We start from the raw sequence: 24,730 nt of genomic DNA on the forward strand, positions 1-24,730 counted from the left end.
CTGCAGAACGGTTTTTGTTTCATCTTGTTTGAGCCTGTCTTATGGATGTGCACTCAACAGTCCTGAGTTTAAAGCTTCGGGGGGAAATAGCGAGCACGCACACACACACGCATGGAGGTCTAAAGAATAAAACAGATCAATAAGCGAATGTCAAACTGCAGAGACCGATCAGAGGGAGCAACACCCACATGGAGGGACAACACGGAAGAAAAAGGCTCACTTAAGTCAGGGGGAGAGCGAAGGAGGTGAGGTGGGAGTTCAGCAGTACTCACCCTGTCGAGTAAGTTGTCACTGGTGGAAGAAGCAGCACCACCAGCAGGGAAGAGGGAAACAGTTGATCTGTCTTCAGTGACAAGCCAAATCAGAAAAAGAAAAACCCAAACAAAAACAAACTACAATCACTTCTTTTTCTTTATCCTAGCTTCATGGACCAGTGCTGCTGCTGTTGTGATTTCTTTCCCCACACGCGTGTGAACACAAACACACCACGAAACCCAGTCCAAAAAATCTTACAGTCCCTCCTGCACTCAAGCTCTTCTTCTTTGATGTGCACAATCAACACAAGCAGTCAAGTCAGCGGCAACGGACAGTATGTGTGTGTGCACCATGAAGCCCAGAGCGTGTGTGAACAAGCAAGGAGCGAGCGCAGGAGTGTGTACACTCCCCGAGAGGGAGGTGACTGCACAGAGAGAGAGCGAGGGGGAGTGAGAGACAGCAGGTAATCTCACTCCCTCTCCTTCCTCGAGTCACTCCTCTGCAGCGTTTGCTCAATCAGGATTTCTCACTCTCGTAACTGCAAACGCTCATCTTTAACCCTGTTGCTCAATATAAAAAAAGAAACGATCTACTCGCCAGATTTGTTTTGTTTACATGTAAAGGTAGTGAAATAACACGTATATGTGGATTCCTAGAAACTCTGACCGGAGTATCTCTGAGATGAGGCTCGGTTCAGACACAAGTGATTCAAAGTTCTTCAGAAAAAACGCGCTTGGCAGGTTTTTCAAACTCCATAAAGGAAATACAATGAAAGCAGGTGGTGAAAACGTCCATACTGCTGAGGGGTTTAAAATAAGCATGACTGTAGGAATACTTTCACCAAATGTCTTTGCAAAGGGAGCCTAAAAAGAACAGATAATATTTTTAGGAAGTGGTTTGCTCAAGCATGAGGAACTGAGCCATACTTGCTGACAGCAGTTATTTTTAAACTGTGACCAAATTTCCCTGCAATGTTTTCTCCAGGTTCAGGTTTACTTGTGATTGTTTTCAGTCTTGCTGCAATTTACAGATGTTCCCTAAAAGCCTCACAGGCAGGTAGTCGGTGCACTAGACTGAACAACCTTTAGCCAAAATATGAGAACCGCTAATCCAAACTATGACAAACTGGATGCTCCACCTATTCGGATCACGAGTACTACTCCGAGTTAGTTGGAAGCAGATCAGTGGCAATGCTAGTAATGCTAGTAAGCAACTAGCTAGCCAATTAAACACATTTTGCTAGAGTTTCCAAGTTTAAAGATACCATTCCTTGAAATGGGGGGGAAACAGCATGATAAATGTATACCAAACTATGACAAACTGGATGCTCCACCTATTCGGATCACGAGTACTACTCCGAGTTAGTTGGAAGCAGATCAGTGGAACAGTTACTGAGAAAACTGAAGCACCGACTGGAAAATCCGAATTTAGGGTAGGAGTAGTTTCTGCCGTTACATTTTACTGCCAAATATTGTTGACATCTTCATGAAAAAATATTTTTAAAAATGATTTTATTGTCCTGTATACGGCAAACAGGAGCTGGAAAGCTTCACATTTCAGAAGATGGAAGAAGTAAATATGTGGAATTTCATTATATATATATATATATATATATATATATATATATATATATATATATATATATATATATATATATATATATATATATATATATATATATATATATATATATATATATATATATATATAATTAGCTTTTAATCAGCTGGTCGATTGATCCAAGTCACATTTTTAGTGGTGATTCCCAAAGACATATTAGCTGAAAGCCTGGAATATTTGGGCATGGTGTGCAGTACATCCTTAAAAACAACTGTGCAAACAGAGCAAGTGGAGGAAAACAGGAGAAGTGGCAAACCTAAAACAAAACCAACAGTATCTGAAAGTCATGTCTTTAAGGAATAGGACATAATCTGGCAAAGATCTGACACAGGACCTAAGAGATGCTTCTGTACCTTCAGTTCATCCATTTACTGTATGGGATCATCTTGACAGAGAACAGAACAAAAGGCAGCCAGCTTCCAAAGATGAGCTTTAAGTGTCCTTCAAGAAGCCCGGAGAACTATTCCTGAAGACTATTTAAATACTTCTGAGAAAGCTTACCTACAAAAGTTCCAGCTGTGTTCAAGAATAAAAGTGACTTTCAGGTTGGTTAGGTCCCCACTCTGTATGTTTTCACACGTTGCATCAAATCAGTGCACCCATTTCCTATTTTCCTAACAAAACAAAAAAATAAAGGGTGGGTTAAAACTTAAGCAAGGTACTGTGCATAAAACGTATGCTTCGTATCGTCTCTTTGTCTCTTCCTCTACGATTTCTGATCTGACAAAGAGAAAAATGTAAAACTATATACTAAAAAGTGATGTAAACTATTTTAAGTGAAGATTTAAAATGTGGGTCCATCTTCAGGAACAAACACGGCACCAGCTCGGCTCCTCACCATTAGCCGACTCATATATTCACACCGATTAAGCCAGATGTTCTCCACTACAAAAGCACCAAACTAATATTTCCTGTTAGCATAATAATCTGTGACAGCCCCTCTCAAACCTTCTGTTCTCTGTGATCTTCAGCCTGCATCAGATATCAGATCGGCTGCATTTTGGGCAGAATGCCAAGCTGCTACAAAAGTCCTTTCAACCGTTCACATGGCTTCAGCTGGACCGTCAAGTCAAAGTGAACCATTATGTAATGGCACATTAGCAGCACACGCTAGGATAACAGGTCGATATGAGGATGGGGTGAAAAAAAAAAAAGAAAAAAAAAAAAAAAAAAAAAGAGTTGTCCACTGGCAGCTGGCCTTCACAGAGGGGCTGGTCAGTCATTGTTACCACAGAAACATGAGCTCCTGCACGTTAGCTGTAATGGGAGGAAGTGTTCAGAATACAACTGTTTACTTTACCTGCAGTAAGGTAGGATTTGGCCATGTGTACACATATTTAATGCTTCAATCTTGCCTTTCTGATTGAAGATAGCAGATGGTTTTTAATCTTCTCCATTAATCTTCTCTCTTCTTTATTATCAGCATCTGTTTACATAAATGTCTGTCCTATGTACAGTTTTCTCCATCCACTGCTGTCCTACCTGCATAAATGACTGAATGACAGTAACAATACTATTATGTAGCAGAGGTGGGAATCCCCACATAGCCCAAGCATCACAATACTTCCCTTACGACACACATTTTGCGATATGCTGAGTACTGCATATTGCGATTTATCACCTTTTTTCAAAATGCAAATTAGGTCCTCAGAGCTAAACTTTGTGAATATCTGATCTATCCAGTACTGAAAAATTAGAGTGCCAAGCATACTAGCATGCCACTAAATCCTGCCACAAATGTTGCTATAAGTAGTCTGCTATCAGTCTGCTATTGAATGAGGTCAAGCTAGGGATTTACATACATTCAGTTTTTGATAGTACAGCAATCAACTCTGATAACTTGATGCAAATCACACGTTTCTATAGAAATTTATATTTAAACAGACATTCTTACATCTCATAACCCTCCTGTTCTAAAGAAATATAAGTAGAATACAACCAGCGGGAACATGACAGCAACATGTTGACAATTAGTCTGCATTTATGAATTAGACACAATTATTTGCAAATCTTCGACAATCTCTCCAGAGTGATTGCAGTCAGTCACAGTATTTTAATTCATTTAAAAATACTGATATAGGCGTTTCTGTTATCAATCCCCACACAAAATGTGATACCATGCGGTTTCGATTGCTATCATACCGTAGCGCAATTTAAATGTTACTAAAGGCAAATACTTTTTCCTATATTTTTTTATTTTAATGAATAAAGTGAATCCAGTCTGCCTCAAGCAAAAAAAAGAACAAGTGAAAATATTAAAAGCATTTTGTTGTGTGTGTTATGATTTTTAAACCAAAACTGAATCTACAACAGAAAAATCAAGAATCTCGTGTTGTCAGCATTGTGTAGCAGCTTGTGCATGATTGTACGTGACAGGACAGATTGCAACAGCAACAAGATTACCTCATTACTTTAACTGACAGATGGAAAAGTGTAGGTATGTAAGGTAGCTTTGTTATTCTAAGCACCTGCATTGGCACAACTCCATTTCCACACAGCTAGCTGACAGTTACACATGACTGATAGTAAAAAAAATGCTTTAGGTAACGATCAGCATGACATAGACTCAGCGAGACTTCTAAGCTTATATGTGCCCAGAGGTGCAGTAGGTCCCACGGTAGTCCTAAGACTGGACAACAAGTAGAATTTTTTTGACAAATTAGCATGATGCTAATTAGCTATTGGATTCATGTTGCTAATGCTAGTAAGCAACTAGCTAGCCAATTAAACACATTTTGCTAGCGTTTCCAAGTTTAAAGATACCATTCCTTGAAATGGGGGAAAACAGAATGATAAATGTATACAAACCCTGCTTTATTAAGAAGGTAGTGCACACAATGAATGAGTTGCCATAAGTGCAACACTTGGCTAGCATTATGCTACAGTCAAGCCATGGAAAACAGTGGTGAGAGACTGAAATGATCAAAATTATTATGACCATGTGCAATAACCTTTTGATTTTGCAAAGTAACCCATCAGCGCACACCAACTCTCACTGACTGCAACAGTCTGTCCGCATTTATGAATTAGATGTCAATTATTATTTGCAAATCTTCAACAATCTTTAAGCGTGAACTGATTGAAGCAAGACTGAATTAGTCAAGTTGGACCGAGTTTGTTTGAAGTTGTCTTCCACCAGGTGACCCGTGCAATCACCTTGTGATCAAAAGTTATTACCTAGAGATTGAGCTGACTGGAGAGTCATTACGTTCCTAATGTAATGACTGGCATGTGTAAGCATCAGATTAATGTAGGTTAAAGGTGGAGGTAATTTTTGAACCATTTCAGACAAATTTTAAGTCATGGCAATATATTTCACAAGCCAATCAAACGTTTTGCGCCTAAACTATTTATCTTCATAGCAGAAGATACCTTGTACTTAACTTCATCTGTAACATAGAAGAAAGAAGAGAAGTATGCACTTGTTGGACACACACATGCCGCGACACTACTGATAAAGCTCTAAAACGCTGCAAACACATGTCCCCCAAATACACAACAAAGTCCAACGGTCACAGAGTCTCTGAGATAAGACTCAGAACACAAACTGGTGAAAGCATGAGAAGCTGCTGGCTCATCAGGGGCTGCTGTTTGATCACAGAGAGAAAGCGGGAAAACTAACCCTAACATTAGCAGTGATTCTTCACACTGACCTCTTAAAAACTAAAACCTACAGCGGAAGAACAGAATTATTACACAAATAGTGAAAAAATTTAATAACAAGTCTACTAATTACTGGGCGACTGGAAGATATGTTTAAAACTTTTCAAGCCAGTTTCACTTTGCCAAAAGGTGTGTCAAGGATATCAACCAGACAGACAGCGCTCGAGAGATTTGCCAGTATCACCGTGCACCCTGTCACCTCCTTATCACTACAGACAACTGGGATTTACAACACATACTGGAAGCCCTGGATCCATTTGTTGTTACCTTCTGTATTTCCTTTCATTAAGCTCTTGGCTATGATTAAAGCTTGTCATTTTGACTCTGTGTGTGTGTGTGGCAATTATCAATAAGCACAGGGCAAGAGTCCTAAAAGCTTGTGGCTCCTTCCAAAGAGCTTAAACCAGAAGCTTTCCCTCTAATCTCAACTCACACAGTGGCAGGTTAATAACCAGCTGCTGTGAGAAAATAGGCCAGACCCTTTGACACCGCAGACACACAGTGACCTTCCCTTCTTTACTTTGTCATTGCTGATTAGCCGTCTGACTGTGTTTTGGCTGTAAAACATCTGGTTTCAGTGCCAGTCCTGTGTTTCGCCTCAGTGTCTTCACTCCTAGAGTAAGTTTAGGTTGCTTTTTTTAAATACATAAATTCTATGCCAACTGAGCAAACAGTGCATTCCAGCTCAAATACAGGTGCAGTCAGTAATTCAATTGAATTGGAGCTATTGAAGCCCAGTGTACACAGAAGCCTCCATTGCAGACAGATTCATTTACATGGGTCCACCTGAAAACAAATAAATGAGAGGCTGGTCACTTTGGATGTCACCAATGTATTGGTGAGGACTCAGCAGCACAGCACCGCATCAGAGAAAGGCAAAGTCTTCCTTTCCTTATTTTCCCCTGATCCTCGTAGATTTGCATGTCACCTTGTGCTCTGGTTTTTCTGCTTCACTTTGCAAATGAGAAGCCACACCTGCCTGGATAAAAATAAAATACTGATTGAGTAAAGTAGCCACATGGGCCGTGCAGTGAAAACGTTGAAAGAGTGAAATCATAACGAGGCAAGCGTACGACCAGCAAGTGAAGTTAAATATATCTGATTCCCAACAATCAGGGGCACACTGGTATGATTCAGGCAATGAGAAGATAACAAAAATACCTTTCTAGCTGTCTGGTTCAGTGTCAGTACATGTAACGAGTCAAGCATTCAGGTGTTTGTGCAACAGAAACTATTTAGAGTTTCAGTAATTCCCCTTTTTTGGGGGAAATAGCAAAAATGTTGTTATTTTAAGAGTTTTTTTAGTTTTGAAGTTTGCTGAATAGTCAGGTATGACATCAGCCCTCAGGTGGCAGAGCAGGTCAGCCACTAATCAGAAGGTCGGTGGTTCGATCCCAGGCTGCCTCCTGGCTGCATGCCAAATATCCTTAGGCAAGATACTAACCCCGTGTTTGCCTACTGGTGGTGGTCAGAGGGCCCGGTGGCGCCAGTGTCCGGCAGCCTCGCCTCTGTCAGTGCGCCCCAGGGCAGCTGTGGCTACAATGTAGCTTGCCATTGCCAGTGTGTGAATGGGTGAATGACTGAATGTAGTGTAAAGCGCTTTGGGGTCCTTAGGGACTGAGTAAAGCGCTATACAAATGCAGGCCATTTACAAATGCAGGCCAAATCCGCCGTCAACAATCCAGTTTTTAAAAACGCACAAGACGCAGCACGAGTATCAAGTTTAAGATCAGAATCTGTTCCTGTCTCAACAAACTAAGGTGTGACTAACTATGCTGATGAAAATCACGGGGGTATGAATTGTCAGCACGAGTCTAAACCTGGGAAACACAGACATGTCCAAATTTTTGAGTCTATTTCCAGCCGCTCAATCAAGAAGCAAATCTGTCTTTCTAGAGCAGGGGTAGGCAACTCCAGGCCTCGAGTGCCGGTGTCTTGCAGGTTTTAGATATCGCCCTGGGTCAACACACCTGAATCAAATGATTAGTTCATTACCAGGCCTCTGGAGACGAACAGCATCTGAAAGCCATGTCTGTAAGAAAAATCAAGCAAACATTTGACACACTGACACAGGACCTGAGAGGAGCATGTTGCCCATCAGCTAATTTATTGTTTGCTGAAGCCTCGTTAGAAATGGTTTCAACATCTCAGGCTCTCCAAGATATGGAGGCCTATCTGCCCTCACCACACTCCCTGCCGGTGGCTGATGCCCTCAGACGTTGGCGCGGTGGTTCTTGGTGTCTGGGCGCTCATGTATGTACCGGCTCACTCCTGGTGGCCGCTTGGCAGGGCCTGGTGCCTGTGGCCCGGCTGGGCCCCTTCTGGGAGGTGTGGCGCCCTCAGGCCTCTGGCCCTGAGGCTCGGTCCCCTCTGGCACAGCTGGCTGCCGGTAGAGCCCGCGGGCACGTCACTGCAACCCCCCTCTGGCCTCTGCTCCGTGGCTGCTTAGCTCTTCTCTGGCAAGGTTGCCCCCCTGGTGGTCCTCCTTGGGTCCTCGTACTCTGGGTCCTCTGGATTTTCTTTTTTGGTTTGTTTGTTTGTTTGTTATATTTTGTCTCTCTTTCTTTCTCCCTGTCCTATCCCCCAGTCAGTCCCGTCTGTAACAACTGGAAATAAAATAAAATAAATACATAATTATAAAAAAGGTCAAATGGACCAATATGGCAAGGCCATGATGATCCACTTGGTAAAGTAAATCCGCTTGGCATCTTTTTTGGCCTTCAGACAACAATTCTGATGGCTAAAGATCCAAACGGGACAGGCAAAAAAAACAAAAAAGAAAAAAAGAAATGGTTTCAGTGGAAGTGTGGCTGTCAAGACGTCATTCTTAAGGATGGGAGACACGGAGAAAAGGCTGAGGTACGATAATTAACACAGGAACTACAGTGAAATCAGTTGCAACAGGTCTGATGGAGTGACGATTACTGAAGAAATTTGTAAAGTACTGTCATGCAATATCGTATAGAAAGCAGCTGACTGGCGACTGTTTCATTTTTCAGCACGGCAATGATCCCAAACAGTGCGGTAAAAGCACGAAGAGATAGAAAAAACACAATGATGCACTAACAGTCATGGATTGGCTTCCCCAGAGCCTGGACCTCAACATAATTGAAGCAGTGTAGGATCATCTTGACAGAGAACAGAAGAAGAAGAGCTTTGAATGTCCTTCAAGAAACCTGATGAACTATTCCTGAAGACTATTTAAAGAAATGACAAGAAATCTGCCAAAGAGAGTTCAGGCTGTGTTGAAGAATTTCATTGTATGTTTCAATAAATCACTGCACTGATTTCCTGTTACCTTAGCAGAATCTAAAGAAATGACAGATATACCCTTGCATAAGACTTGTGTATATTAAGTGATTCACAGGTATTTAATCATCAGCTGGAAACTTGCTCTCTGTAGTTTGAGTAACACCTTTAATCCCATACCATCAGATGGCTGCTTTAAGAACATTGTGTGATAGTGATCTCACCTCCAGTTGGCCAAAATCTAACGTGAATAATTTGTTTGCATGCCTGTGCAGCACGCCTCATTCTTTCACGTCTGATTCACTCCAAAATCTCCATTAACACATCTGTTTGAAACAATTCCCATTCAGTGATATCACAGCTACACTACCTGCTTACATCAACTTTGGCACGAAGCAGGGTTTGTAAAAACCAATGGACCATGAAGTTGTGTTGGAAAAGCATTCAAACCATGTACTCTTACTCATTTTATAGATCACGAAGCATGTTGAAATCCGTTATTCATCCCGATTCATCTACAGGCACCTCTCTCGGTTGTCGCACATGTAAGCCAACTGTGAGAATCGTAGAAACGGTATATAAAGCGAGATTCTGGATTTGACAACCAGGAAAGAAAATCTGTTTCTTTTTCTTAACTTTCATTAAGAGATTTAGCTGGAAATGGTCATACTGCATGCAACGCATGATGATCACGTCACAGACAGGCAGACAGAGCAGCTACAGTTGATTTCCCAGAAAGGCATCTGTAATTTCTTAGGAAGGCTCCTGAAAACATCCGTGTAATCTGATACTATCTAAGTGTTCAAGTCATCTGTGTCTCAAACCCCAGCCTGGTTCAGTCACCACTCCCATTGTCAATAGTTACCTAAAGAGTCGACCTGTTGTATTGTAGTGACTAATAATAATTTAGCTCCATCACATTTAGTTATTGGGTATTATAACTCTCCTAAAATGAGAGTGAGTGTTAGTATTGGCCCAGTCTGTGCCTACACTAAGCAGCTGTCCTGTGCCTGAGACATTTTACTGTGACCCTTTCTCCGTCTGCTCTGATTGGTCAGTTTGTGCAGAAAAATGAGGCATTGGTTACATATAGTTGCTTTTCGTGAGTAAAGCCTCTGCCCTCTAATAGTTGGCAGCTTTGTCCCCTCCAATGGGTGACGTCATGGCGAACAAGTCATTTTTTTTTTTTTTTTTCTATATATACATGGTCCCTGTTACTCATGTCTACTTAATAATGAAAGTGGAGTGAGTAGTGGCTTTACTTTAAGGGTGTGCCACATTAGCTGTACAGCAGACATGATGCACATGTTTTACATAATAGCACAGATACTAAGTTACTACTTAAGTTACTTGTCTTTGCAAACCTTTTACAGACATAAAAATAATATAGAACACTAAACAACACGTGAGTTTAAAATCCAGAATCATACTGGCTTAATTTGTGGTCTGGTAGCCGTTTCTTAAACAAACTGCAGGGATGAAGTGTTTTTGGCTTTTTTCAGGACAGAAACAGCACTATTTGCTGTAAATGGTTATATTTATATGAATACATCGATGCCTTTTACCTCTTATTTTCAGATGGGACACATTAAGTGTTTCCATGTCTGTTTAAAATAAATAAAATAAAGTACATAAAACGTCGCCAAGTGACCTAGATCTCAGCTGTGCGAGGAGCCGTTTCATTGAGAAACTGCAGGACTATTAAAATATTAATCACATTATATGGGTGGTTATGAGCACACATCGTGTCATATCACAGAACAGAGACAAGTGTGTGTGTGTGTGTGTGTGTGTGTGTACCCTTGAGTGAGTGTCTTTTTATCTTATATCAATTATAACTAAGTAAAGCTGTTTTGCAGCCAGCTGGTGTTGTTTGCAGTGAAAACTCCTGACAGAGTTAAAAATATTCTACATCAAAGAGAGAAAAGTGGGAAAAAATGTGCACCAAATTAGGTTGGATGTTCTAAAATTAGTCTAAGAGGACCTTTTTATGAGAATTAATAATTTATTTTATACACATAAGGAATATTAAATGACAAGATGGCTAAAGCATGATTCATTATTCAACAAAGGCAATGAGCTGGTCTGATTAGAGCATACCAAGGAAGTTACAAGGATCCTCATCATGTAGATTAATACAGTGTTGAGGAGCTTAGCAGCAGCTAGAGGCCATCCATCCACTTTATCCATAGTAACTGTAGTCAAGGTGAGCTTCACTTTCTGAGACTCCAGGGGATTGGCTTGCTATTATACAGGCTCACCCTCTCTGTATAAACAATACACAGACAGCGTACAGCCACAGTGTACATCCTGCTGTCGAGCAAAACGAGGCCACAGCAAATCACATCACGCCCATTAGCTAACTGCATTAATGCACTGTGGCATGCAACATGACATGCTAGACTCAAATTGTCTGTGAAGCCTCAAACCAAACATTAGCTAAAGAAATGCACTTATACATGGTTTTGTGAGTAGTCTTCAGCTAAAAGCTAATGCTTATCCCAAGTATAACATGCTCACTAAGTCATTATATTAGCAGGCTAACATAGTCATACTAGCGCTAATGACGTAAACTGGCAACAGATCGGATATACCTCTGCAGGCCATAAACTAAAGTAGGCCACTTCACACAATTAACTTAGAGTTTATACAGTCATGTGAAGAAAAAAATGTTCACAGGACTCTGCAGTTTGGTGATAAACTAAGTACACCCAATGATTTAACCTTTAACAGTAAGAACTGGCTTCACACTTGACTCTATAACACTTCGGTATACAGAGAGGTTCATGGTCCACTCAGGGACTGCAAGGTACTGAGGTCCTGTGGCTGCAAAACAACCCCAAATCATCACCCCTCCACCACCGTGCTTGATGTTTGGTACGAGGCATTTATGATTACGTGGAGGGGTTTTGGTTGTTTTCCCAAACATGCCACTGTGCAACATCTCCACTTTGGTCTCGTCTGTCCAAAGTACATTAATCCAGAAATCTTGTGGTTTGTTCAGATGCTGTTTTATAAACCTAAGCTGCCGTGTTCTTTCTAGACAGAAGAGTCTGTCTCCTAGCGAATCTTAAATAAAATGCACTGCAGCGTGTTCACATGTAAAAAGACAATTATTTTTACCCAAATTGGAGAGGCCAGTTCATACCTTACAGGCTGTGTCATTTTCATCATAAGGATAAAAAAAAAAAAAAAAAAAAATGTTTTCCCCTAAATACAAATTTCTTTGGCAAAAACTGATCAATCTTGGCTCTTTTGATAGGAACAGATGCCAAACCCTTCCCTGAGACATCATAAAGAGAAAAGTACTGCCCCCAGTTGGCAAAGAGTGCTGGCAGTGTGCCGTTAGGGCTCGTGCTCAGTGCAGACAGAACCAGGCTAAAACATGGTTTATGTAGGCACGGTAGAATAAATGATCTGGCTGTAACATGAGACCTTTAAGACAAAAGCGATCAGAATTTAAATGCCTGTGCCAAGTTTTATGGCAATCCATGTGTTAGCAGACTTTTCACTGCAAAACCACATGTAAATCAGGCAACAAATGCACGGCCAGTTTGTTTATCCATTAACACAGAAAGTCATCCAGCAGTTGCTGAAATATTTTTGTCTGCACACAAAAATGTCAGTCTCGTGCCTCGCTGCAAGTATAAATAACAGTATGTATTCATACACACTCAGTAATATATATTTTTGAGTACACAGAGCCACTTATTTTAATCACTTTGTAAACGTATCTGTGGTAAGCAGTTGTCGGGTTTAATACGCAAACATGCAGACATGGCATCAGAGACCAAGTCTGCAACTGTTCTAACAGTAATTTTCATGATGTGCAACTTTAAATCTCATGAATCAATAGGCTGAAAAAAAAAAAAAAAAAAAAAAAAAAAAACCCACACACACACACACACACACACACACACACACAGGTGGAAGAGGCCAACCACTCGTTATCATGAATAATAAATAAGACTCTGCTGACCCATCTGCTTCATGACTAAGACCTGCCAACTTCAAAAACAACCGGAGCGCACACTGCCTGAAGCAGCGGGGTTTTTATAAGTCCACCAGAAGCTTCTGATCTTTATATGGGAATTCTTAAAAATGGAAAGAAAAAAAAAAAAAAAAAAAAAAAAAGCACCAAACTAAACAAACGTGACCTTTAATCAAAACTTACTGATATTATACAAAAGCGTGACCAGTAACCATGTGACATTATCTTGTCTGCCATAATTGACATGTGACAATCATGGTGAAAATGTAAGATCAAGTGAATAAGGGGCCCTTTGTGCCCGCCCTTGGTGCTTCACGAAAGTCGACAAACTTCACATCAAACTGACATCACATCCGGTGTCACAAGCTGCCAGCATCCAACCTCTTAATTTTAATAATCTGCACCAGTGGCATTGCATCCCTAGTTATGCAGGTCCAAAGACTTGTCAGTGACCCTCAAGCAACCACCTCTTGCTAGGGAAAAATGAATATTGCCCAACTGGTTGCTAGCACACTGCTGCGGTCGCGGGTTGAATCGAAGATAGGACTACTCGGACTACTCTCTGAGCTGCAGTGAAGGGGTGAAAAGTGCGACACAAACTAGAAATGGAGCTGCAGCGCCTTCTGAAACATGTTGGCTGCAGAGCTGAAGCACAGCTTTTACTTTGAAAGAGCTGCATTGCACTTTTTCAAGTTGCATTATGGCTCAGCTGGGAGTTAGCAAGTGTTTGCAGACTAATACTAGCAGCCATTAGTGCTACCCCTCACCCTCGTAGTATATCTACCTATATACATTTAAAAATACTAGGTGACGTCCTTTTTGAGTTATCTCAATCATAACATTTGACCTTGAACGTGAAGTCAAGTCCACGGGATTCAAACTCATTTGAGAGTTTCAGTAAATGCTTCAATGGGATGATCTTGAAAATCCCATGTTGCCTCATTCCTGAGTTATTGCATTCACAAACTTGGACAGCTGGCCACCTGTCCAGCGGGGTGACAGCGACGCCCTATCAGCCTTTTACGGCTGAGGGGGGAAAAAAAACTACAGACAACTGTGGCAATCTGATAGCAACCAAAGCAACACAAGGAAGTTTTTGGTGCAACCTCATCCAGCAAGAGCCAGTAACCTCCAGGAACCACTGCCAACAGGTCAGGAGATTCATGTTTTTTCCCGCCAACCGGTGGCTGTGTCACAGCCAACATGGCAAACAATTCTCAAGCAATGTGCGCATGATGTCATCAGACGCCTCAATAGAACAACTACCAAAGAAACCGCATATAAACCCTTCAGGTGCTAACCAGCTGTTCACTCTGAAGCTTGGCCTGCAGTATTTTACTTGTACTGTGCACACATTTACTGACTCCCTCTATATTTTCTAAAATAATCCCCTCTCTGTTTGACCCACGTGGTGCCGGATAATCCCCAAACAGCTGTCATGTCAGAAACGTGCACGGCAACCTGCCACGACTGATCTGAGTGTCAGTGACGTAACAGTAAAAGAAAAAGAAGGTCAGGGTGGAAAGACAAACAAGACTTTCGAAGCCATTGTTGGAGGAGTCATTATGCCTGGCACTGTAAATGCCCTGCAGTGACAAACAGCAGACGACAGCTTGTTTAAGGGAAGTTTGTAGTCTTTGGGACAAAGACAGAGAGCTTCTGTGGTCACATGCACACTCTCGATTTATATAAGAGCATTTTCGGGATTTTTAAACCATTGTCAGGACAAGTACAGTAATCTTCCCCGATATCCACCAGCAGATTGTTTACTAAAGCCCAATACTGCAGATTTTATTCAGTTTGACCGCCAGATCAAATGATGATCCACGAATACCAGACAACAACTGCCCGGTGATGAATCAACATAACAACTCAAAAATCTAGCTTCTGCTCACTGCTCACACTTCTCAAAAAAGACACCAAGAGAGAAGAGCGTTAAAATAAGGATTAAAGTGCTTATCTCAGGTCCTGTGTTCGGTCTTTGCTGGATTTTTTTCCCTATTTCTTAAAGACATGTCTTTCAGATACTGTTAATCTGCTATCGATGGATTCTTAGGCCTGCCCCTTCTTTTTTGTCTTCCATTTGTCCAGTTTCCTCAATTTTCTTCTAAGGACACACTGCACACTGTTACAGAGAGTGACAGGTTTTTGGCTAATACCTCTTCGGGAATCACCTTAGTGCAAAAATACTACTTTGGGTCGGTCAGACTGTGACATCTATTTTCATGGATTCAACTAAAGAAATGGGAGTGAATTCTCTGACAGGCTGCTGGTAACAAAGTGCATAAAGATGCAATTTTAAATTGTTTTTTTGCCATGTTGTCTGGTATGTGTAGACACAACACTGGTTCACCTGTGGAGTTATGTACTTTTTATGTTTGAATGAGTCACAGATCACAATTAAGCGACTGAAACAAGCTAACAAAGACTTCCTCTGAAAATGGTGAGGTACAAGGACTGGACTGAAAATGAGTGAAAAAGCAGCCAATGCCCAATGAAGAACTTTAGAAAACTATTGCTTAGGTGCACTTAAGAAAAATAAATCCCCAGAAATTTGTGTTAGTCTGAGTTTTTGAGGACACACAATCTCCGAAGAAAGAACACTCAAAAGGTTTCCACCTGTTAGAAAATCCTGACAAAGACAGAATAAGTGCATACCAGATGTTTTATTGACAGTGTGAGAACAGCAGGATTAACTGAAAGAGGCCACAAGTACCGTGAAATCACTCTGACCCTGCCGGGCAGTGAAGCAGGCCTTCATTAGTTTTAGTGAAAACTGAACCACAGGAGGTGTGGCGGGGGCAGAGAGTAAGAGTCTTAAGGCCACAGGGGGCTTTGTTCTGGAGGTACAGTCATGTATGAGGCACCATTTATTGAGGACACAGGGTTCTCCAACATCACCTCAGGGCACAAAGTCGGGTCTGTAATGGCAACAGAGGACATGTGACATGAGCTGCTTCAGTTTCAGGGTTTTCCTCTTAACCTAATAGGTAATAAATCAGGGATGTAACCCTCAACAAAGAAAGTAAAAATGCATGATTGGCACCCACACACACACTCAATGCTGCAAAGACAAAACCATGCACAGTTACAATCCTGAACATTTAATGACTACAGCGACCATTGTTGAAGTTGTTTTTGCAGATTTATTACTTTTAAATGCTTAAAAATCACTGAATCCCCAAAGAGCAACGTCCAGCCACTGAAGAACTGCAGCTGCTCCACGGGCCCCTGGAGGCTGGCTCCAAAAAGCTGAGTCCCAGTGGACTCCAAATGCCCAAATTTAGATCAAAAATAAACATGTTACATAAGCAAAACATTTTACCCTCAATTGGTACAATTTTAAGCTTTTTTAAAACAAGATAGGTCATTGATGAAAATCAGAGATCAGTGAATTTAACACTACTAAAAATGAATTACATGATTCTCGCAACACATTTCTGATTAATTAATCTGTTTGTTCTTTCAGCTCTGTTACAACACAACATTTTTATATAATTTATTTATTTATTAATTTCTTTTTTTAAAAACAGCCCATACTGGCTGCTAGGTTTGCTTATCCATCTATCCAGCTTCTGCTGCTTGTCTGGGTCTGGGTTGCTAGGGCGCCCAGGCCCCCCTCTACACCTCTTCCAGCTTTTCCAGTGTGATGCTGAGGTCTTTCCAAGCCAGCTGGGAGATACATGCTTTGCCTCACCCTGAGGACATGCTGGAAACACCTCACCTAAGACGTATCCTGGAGGCATCCTTATTGGACGTCTGAACCACCTCAACTGGTTCCTTTCAGCTCTAACCTGAGCCCCTCCCAAATGACTGAGCTCCTTACCCCATCTCCAAAGACGTGAGGGTCACTTCTCAATGAAGCAGGAACAGAGAAGTGATCCTGATGCCACCAATCTGGAAAGCCGCTGCTGCTTGGCTGCACCTTAGAAACTCCGCCTCCCACAGGTTACAGGTTACTGCTGGAAATGCAAACCAAGCTCTGGCTGCAGTCATACAGGGGACTAAATGGCCCGTAACAACAGGTTTGTCTTCACTTTATTACACAACAGCAGCTTAACAGCCGCATATATCCTGCACAGATTTTCTAGCGCTCAGGTCATCGGGTTGATTCAAGGGCATGTTTGCTCAAAAGCACACCTTCAGTTCATTGCAGGTGTTACAGAAGGAAAGACTGACTCCTAAAAGCAGCAGCAGGAGCAGCAAGTGCCTCATCACTGCTCCGGATGTGAGTGACAGTAAGTTATACTACAAGATAAACAGCCAAGTATTTCCACAGCAGGAAAAAAACAAAACAAAAAAACAAAAGAGGCTCTGCTTCAGAGATTCTGAAGAAATGAGGATCTACATAGCAAACAGCACACGTCACAGGCTGGACAAAGCGAGGGAATCTCAGGTATGTGTTTAACAGTCTGTGTGATGACATGCCAGGTTAGCATTTTATGGCCCTAACATGAAAGTGCACAGCAGATTTTTTACTCTCTCTCAGTGGATTTAAACAGAAGAGCCTGTGGTGCCTTCAAATCCCACAAACACCTCGTTAAAAATGAGACTGTCAAGAATTTTCACCGAGTTCAAAGGCGGCTACAGCAGGGAGGGTTCATTTGTGGTCGGGAGATTTTTGTTTCACACAAGTGCAGACGTGTGGCAAACTCATTAGTCTAATGCTCTTTTTGGCAGCGGGTTGGCCATTAGGTGGATGAGGCCTAATTAGACAACTCGAGAGCTGGTATGACACCTCTCCACACAGCACGGCACCAAAAGTTGTGCCTCAAACTGACACGCTTTAGTCTTAAACTCTGCGCAACCCCAAAACATGTTCGCTGTTCATTAGCTACAGACTTTTCTTTGTCAGGGGCGCGCAGAAAAATTTGCATCAAGCCTCCACCAAGCTGAAGAGCGGTAACTGACCTCGCTGTTTATCTCAGGCACTCTGATAAAATTCCCAAAGAGGGGGAGCAGCGAACTGTTAGTATATCATTAGGAAATATTTAAAAAAGGAGCCAAAGGTCAATTCTTAAACTAAACACTATTATTTTACACCTTTAAACAGAGCAGCTCGACATTTTTGGAGCTTCTTTTTGAGTGTTAAATGCTTGGAAAGTGTTTAGGAGCTACTTAGCTTAGCATAAAGATGGGCGGAAAGGCCAGACTGGTGTCTGAGGTCAGCCCTGAAAGGAGCCTTGAACTTGGATCTTATTAAGTTTAATCAGTGCAGAGTGAAAATATGTCATAGTCATGGGGGAGCTAATCGTTTCCACCTAACAGTCAGGGCTGCCACTTTTGAGCTAACAGGTGGGGTTGACAGTTTCAGCTTGATAAATTTAATGATCACCAACCCAGCTTTGCCGCCGGGGTTGATGACCAAACTTTTTTATTAGTTCATTTATGATTTCCTAACCTGTTGAACAGTGAAAAGTCTGTCCATGGGTGACGATGTTTTATCTAGCCATATCAGCAACCTTAAAGTCTGTTTTCAAGGTTGCTGGGATACCCATTGTTATATTTTGTTTGTTGTTTTATTGATTTGAGAGGTCACAAATATAGCTGTAACCTATTAATCCGTAATTTAAAAAAAAAAAAAAAAGAAGCAGATTTCGAAGTCAAGTCCCAAAAAGCTGCAAAAGGGGCTTTAATAGAAATGATCACCAAAAGAAACACCCTGATGGCGTCACTCATGACTCAACCTGAAGAAAGCCGCTGTGTAATGCATGATTCAGTTGTGACTTTATAACAGCTCACCTGTCAAATGGATACTCATGTAGCTAACCCTGTAAAGCTGCATGAATCTCACAGGAAAGACTCCTACCAATAGCTGGAAGCAGTAAGTTGGGCTGGCCAAAGTTGGGTTTATTATTGATGAGGCTCATTAATAAATGTAAACTGTTCTTTGAGCTAATTTTGAAGGTGTTAGTGATAAAAGTGTTGAAAAAGACTAAAAACATTGCGTGCGCACAAACCAAAACACTGTACGACTCTGTCACAGTAGAATAAAAATAGAGTAAAAATCCCTCGTTTTGACTTGGGAAGAAAGGAAGGGAAAAAATGGTTGCCCACTGATTTAATCGATTTTTTCCACTTTCAGCAACAGTTTGTGATTAGCTGCGACAACAAACTGGTTCACCAGAGCCAACGCCCTCAATATGTGGGCCAGGAATTGAACAGGTCGCCTGGTGGGAGGCAACCTGTCTCCAATCACTGCACTGTGACTCGGAGTGACTCCCAAACAGACTGGATAAGGTTTACAAAAATCTGCAGTCTCATCCCCCCCAAATATTCACCTTGGATACAAACCTCTGTTTTTATCTAATGCTACAGGAAAATTGAGAATATCGATATCAAACTGCGACAATACATGCAGTGAAATGGGACTTTCGCTGAACCAACTAACCACAACTTATGGAAAAATAAAACAGAAGGAAGAATTTGATAAAACAATTCAGTCACACATCTGAAAATAATACAAATATTAGTTTGGTCCAATCACGGCACACGCTCTGGACCGGCCTTCTGTGAAACTGATGTGCACAGCCACACTTGAAGAGCCAACTGGCACTGAAGTCCTAAATTTGTCCCACAGCTCCACATGTGGTGAGCATTAGACTCGGTTCATTAAACACAGCTCTCAAACTGTTATTTTTCTTTGTCTTAAGTTTATTTACACCCATCCAGACAGAAGTGAATAAAAAAAAACAAAAACACAATGGATCCAAACAATCTGGTGAACTGGTGGCCTGAAAGAGTACAGCCACCCACAGAGCAGAAATAACAGGCTTCACTTAGAAGCAGGGAGGTGTTTACACTGAACGGGCACACCAAATCTATTCACAATATACTCGCTGATGGGACCTGCAGCATTTTGATTACAGCTTTATCAGTGTAACACTGTTTGGATTTTGTGTTTGCTCACAAGAAAAAATACAAATGTGCGACTCGCAGGTCCTGAATAATAAAACAACTTTAAAGTGCTTTTCCAAAACAAAGGTATTATTTAAAATGCTAACGTGTTCACAAGGTTGTTTAAAAAATTAACCAGATAACTAATTAGCTATCTGTAGGGATTACTTTTTTCCTTTAATTCTAAGATGAAAAGTAAACTAAAACTTCAGTTAGCGATTTTAAAGATTTAAAAATATGCATAAACTGTTTTCTGTTGAGCTAATATTTTTAAAACAACCAGAAACAATAAGATTTTTTTTAAAAAGGCTGCTTTGTCCAACAACCTAAATACTGGATTATGTTTCATATAAAATAAAAAGAAGAAGCATTTTATTTTAATATCAATCTTTTTCACTACTTGTTTGGTGAAAGTGCTCATTTTTAGCTGTTGCCTTGATTTGACAGCTATCTTGATTAAAAAGAGATAATGTTCAGGACGGTGTGCTTTTCTCCGTCATACGTGACAGCTAAGCATGTGTGTGCTCTGGACTGATAGCTGGAACAAAAAAAAAGACAAATGTGGATTTCACAGCTAAATTTTTCTAAACTTCCAATACTAGAGATCATTAGATGTGAAAATCTAAATACTTTTTAAACAAACCTAATTATGGATTTAATTCTATTTTCAATTCCTTTCAATTTTATTCATTAAACTGCTTTCATTAACCCCAATATCTAATCAGCCAATCACACGTAGATGTGCTCAAGATGACCTGCTGAAGTTAAACCTGAGCATCAGAATGAGGAAGAAAGGGGATTTGAGTGACTGAATGTGGCAGACGGGCTGGTCTGATTATTCCACAAACTGGTGATCTATACTGGGATTTTCATACACCATCATCAGACTGTCTCAAGCATACAGAAAGGCAACAGTGACGCTTTACAGCCGAGGTACGCAGAAGAGCATCTCTGAAAGCACAGCATGTCAGACCATGAAGCAGAAGACCACACTGAGGCTACAGTTCATACACGCTCGCCAGAATTGGACAACAGATCTGACGAGTCTCGCTGAAATGGCTGGGTCAGATTTTGGTGCAAACAACATGAAAGCGGGGATCCATCCTGCCTCGTATTGACGGTTCATGTTGGTGATGTAATGTTGTGAAGGATGTTTTCTCAGTACACTTTGGCATCCTTAGATCCAACTGAGCATCTTTGCCACAGAAAATTGCTTATCTAAGCATTATGACCACGTCCATCCTTTTATGATGACATGCTCCAATGGTTGCTGTAGTTAACACACCATGTCACAAAGTTCAAATAATCTCAGAATGGTTTCTTGAACACAGGTGACTTCACTGTAATGACCCCCACAGTCCAAACCTCAGTCTAACAGAGCACATCTAATGTGCCATCCTGTCAGTATGGACCGAAATCTCTCAGAGATGCTTCCAGCACCTGTGCCATGAAGAAGGCAAAAAGCAGATCCAACCCAGGACTAGCAAGGTGTACCTAATAAAGTGTCCACTTAACGTATAATCAATTAGATCAACTACTGTACTCACTCTGTTTAAACATGGTGAAGTTGACAGTGCAGGTTTTCGGTTTCCACCCATGCAAACAGAGAAACAGCAGAGAGCTATGGAGTCGTGCTATACGGGGGGGGGAGATCAGGTGTAACAGAAACCGCTGCACACTTCTGCGTCACATTGTCAAATACCAAGCAAGAGGTTGTTGCGGTGTCGGTGTGTGTGTGTGTGTGTGTGTGGATGAAACGCGTGCAAACAAACCTCGTGGCTGCCGCAAAGTCGTCCGCTGAAATCCAACCTGGGAGCAGGCTGTGGAGCCGCATGGCACAGCTCCAACTCCGGCTGCAGCTCAGACCCCCCCACCCCACCAAAGTGTCCCACCCGCACACGCAGCGAGTGCGTGATGGCAAGTAAGCGACACAAAGCGAGAAGTTGGAGCTGAAGGGAACTCACCTTTGAGACGGTCATAAGGGGCGAGATGTGGCGGCAGGTGGTAGTGTTTCCCCCGAGGGAAGAAGGCTCAAGCGGTGGAGCTGCTCCTGCTGGATGTGCTGGCTTTGCTGGTGGTGGAGGGGACTAGCCGGGAAGCAGGAACCAGTCGTGTTACATCACCGATTGCTGTGGCAGAGTGGTCACTTAAAAGTCATGACGCCCGCCTCAACCTTGAGAGTCCCCCGGAATGTAAAAAAAAAAAAGAAGAAGACAACAGCAACAACAATAAAATAAATAAAATCTCACAGCCAAAACATTTTCTTTGCCCTTCAAACTGCAGCCACCATGAAAAAAAGAAAAGAAAAGAGGATGAGGAGAGATCACAGGGAGAGATGCGAGCACAGGACGCGACGACAGAGGAGGAAGAGGAGGGAGGAGGCTGGGAGGGGCGAGGAAATCCAGGTCGATCAGTGCAAAGATATATAAATATTATCATGAACACCGAGTAGACTGAATGCCAAACAAGCGATGTTAAAATGACATTTTAACAGACTCACACACAACATGACAGTTTCACGATCAATTACACAAGAGCAGAGGAAGCATTAACCATTTACATTAACCTGCTGCTCTTTATTCACCCACTGTAAAATCAAATAAAATATTAATTATAGCAAGGGTGTCAAACATAGGGCCCGGGGAACAGAGTCGGCCCCTCGGAAACTCTAATCCGGCCCACTGCACGGCTTTGGAAAATGTGGAGGACATACATTTTTATCTTTTACTGTAGTTTCACAGGTTTTACACCTTACTACAGCATTCCTTTATCATGTAGGAAAACTGAGGCGTACTGTTGAAATTGCTCTTCTTTGTCTTATATTAATTTTAATATACATTTATTTAATTTTAATTTTTTATTGCATTTTTAACCAGTCCAGCACACATAAGATCAAAATAAGTTTGACATCCCTGATTTATAATCTGTCTGCTCTTGGTTGCATTTTCTTTTTATTATTATTATGCATAGCAGCTAAACAGCACCCTGTGTGTTCATCCCTATCTGCAGTTTACAGTTTGATTCATCAGAAAACGTAGAAAAGCATATCGATAATGCACATTTATTTTAAGAGTCCATCACCATCAGTGTCACCTTTTAGCAGCCAGGTTATCATATGAATGAAGCTCAGTTCAGTATATTTGAGAGCATAAAAATAAACATGTGGTTTCTGTAAAATCAGTTTAAGTTTATGTTATGCTTAGTACTATTTTTAATGAATTATGTTTCTTATTGTTTGACAACCTAATCAAAACAATATACTTTGGCCCTTGTTTACTCTCGTGTTTGGCTCCTGCTGAGTATCGCTGTATTTGCATAGATCCTTTATTTGTATGTGTGTGTGTGTGTGTGGTTTGTGTGTTTTCTGTCACGTTTTGTAATTTTACACAGATCATTTTGCCGATGTGGTGTATGTGTGGGTGTGTGTGTGTAAAAGTCATAGACATGCACACCTGAAGCAGAGCGCCTGGTTTCTGTGTAGGCAAACCATGCTGAGCGTGTCATGTACAGTGTTCTGTGTTACAGCTGGCAGGCAGCAGGGATCACACAGAGGAGCTGTCAATAAAAACTCACACATCAGTTTAGCCCCAGGGTCTGGAAGCGAGAACAGCTGCTGAAATGTGGTCAGCACAGTGTGGTAATGTGTTGTTCTACTCTCAGTGAAGCACGATCCATATCACTGTGTTTGCATAGATCATATATGCTTTATGTTAAGTGTGTGTGTATGTGGACATTATATAGACTCTGCTTACTAACAGTTACACTGCACAGATGTTGATTAATGTAAGTTAAGGTAAAAGCTAAACAATCTCTAAAGCCTAGTGGTGAGAGAAATTGAAAGCCAGATCAGTTATAATTGCTTATATGGAAAATTTAAAGAAACAGAAAGAAAGAAAAAAGGGATGGATGCCATGTTGTGAACAGGTCTGCCACACATTTTCATTTCAGGTTTTTTATTGCCCCCCAGCGGTGAAACTGCGCTATTACAAAAGCCTTATCAATCATAACCTTTACACGTGTTAATTTTTAAAAATGGTTATATTATACAGAAAAAGATAATCGATAAGTAAAATATTAAATACACAGAAAAAAATAATTTTGGTAAATGTCATTAACAGTCAGCTAGTAATAAATAAAAGTCATGAGTATTCATGCTGCTTTCACTATGGCACCTCAGTCATGGCTTCATCTGCCTTAATTGGCTTACTTTTAACCAGCATGTGCTTCAAGCAAGTTTTAAATTTCCTGTTTTATAATTTGTTGTCCTTTGTTTCAGGAAAATAAGCCCTGACATGTGACTCTCCACATACTTCTCTGATGTACTGGGCGAAAGAATATATATATATATATATATATATTAGAAATAACCTGCTGGCACCAATTTCTAATATTTCAAGCAAATGTTGTAGAGGCAGGACTTTTAACATTTTAATAATGCTTGTGCATTACTGTGAAAAAGCATTTTCCTCCTTCCTTCCTAAACTATGATTTAATGTATTGAAGGCGGAAAAATCCTAATCTAAGTGATTTCTTGATTCAGCAAGACTGACAGTAATCAGGCCCGAGTGTGGTTAGTGAAACTGAACTCAGCTTTCAAAGGTGTGAAAACAGGTGTGGGTCACTATCAGCCAACAACCTTGGCTGATAGTGTGCTAACTGAGCAGGGCTGTGTGAAAACATGGGACTGTAGCTAAGGTCCCATTCTGTTTTCAACCATGGTTTAATAACATCAAGTGTGAACTTCTCCCACAAACGTCATCATAAACATACGTCATGGTGGATTTATGTCAACGGGAGTGTGCCATTAAAGTGAAGCTTTTTTATTAACGTTTCCAAGGTAACTGGAAATCCAAAAGATTTTCTGATGAAGCTGCTGATTTTCCTCAACCTAATTAAATGCAGTTATGACAAAGCATTATGTATCATTAAGAGTTTGGTGCTTTGTATGTATGGCATTAAACAAGAAGCGACTCCCTGATTCACTAACAGCACATGCAAACATATCTGCGAGTAATTCATGCACCGCAACTGAGTCATGGGGTGTACTCAGTCACA

General features: G+C 41.1%; 1 protein-coding gene across 3 annotated transcripts in view; it reads right to left on the reverse strand.

The window, feature by feature from the left end:
• coro2aa (coronin 2Aa) overlaps positions 1-22,070 on the reverse strand; it is a 48,391-nt gene extending 26,321 nt beyond the window's left edge. The window contains exon 1 of one of the 3 annotated variants that reach the window (XM_084931568.1): positions 21,640-22,070. In XM_084931568.1, coding sequence (XP_084787694.1) covers positions 21,640-21,654 — 15 coding nt within the window. In that variant the 5' untranslated portion in view covers positions 21,655-22,070. Of the gene's footprint in view, positions 1-272; positions 686-21,447; positions 21,540-21,639 lie in introns of those variants that run through there. The other 2 variants (XM_084931571.1, XM_084931570.1) reach the window with 2 other exon arrangements.
• Positions 22,071-24,730: the final 2,660 nt, after the last annotated feature.

The sequence above is a fragment of the Perissodus microlepis genome, chromosome 6 (assembly GCF_051167445.1).
Source record: "Perissodus microlepis isolate ML-2025 ecotype Zambia chromosome 6, ASM5116744v1, whole genome shotgun sequence".
NCBI lineage: Eukaryota > Metazoa > Chordata > Actinopteri > Cichliformes > Cichlidae > Perissodus > Perissodus microlepis.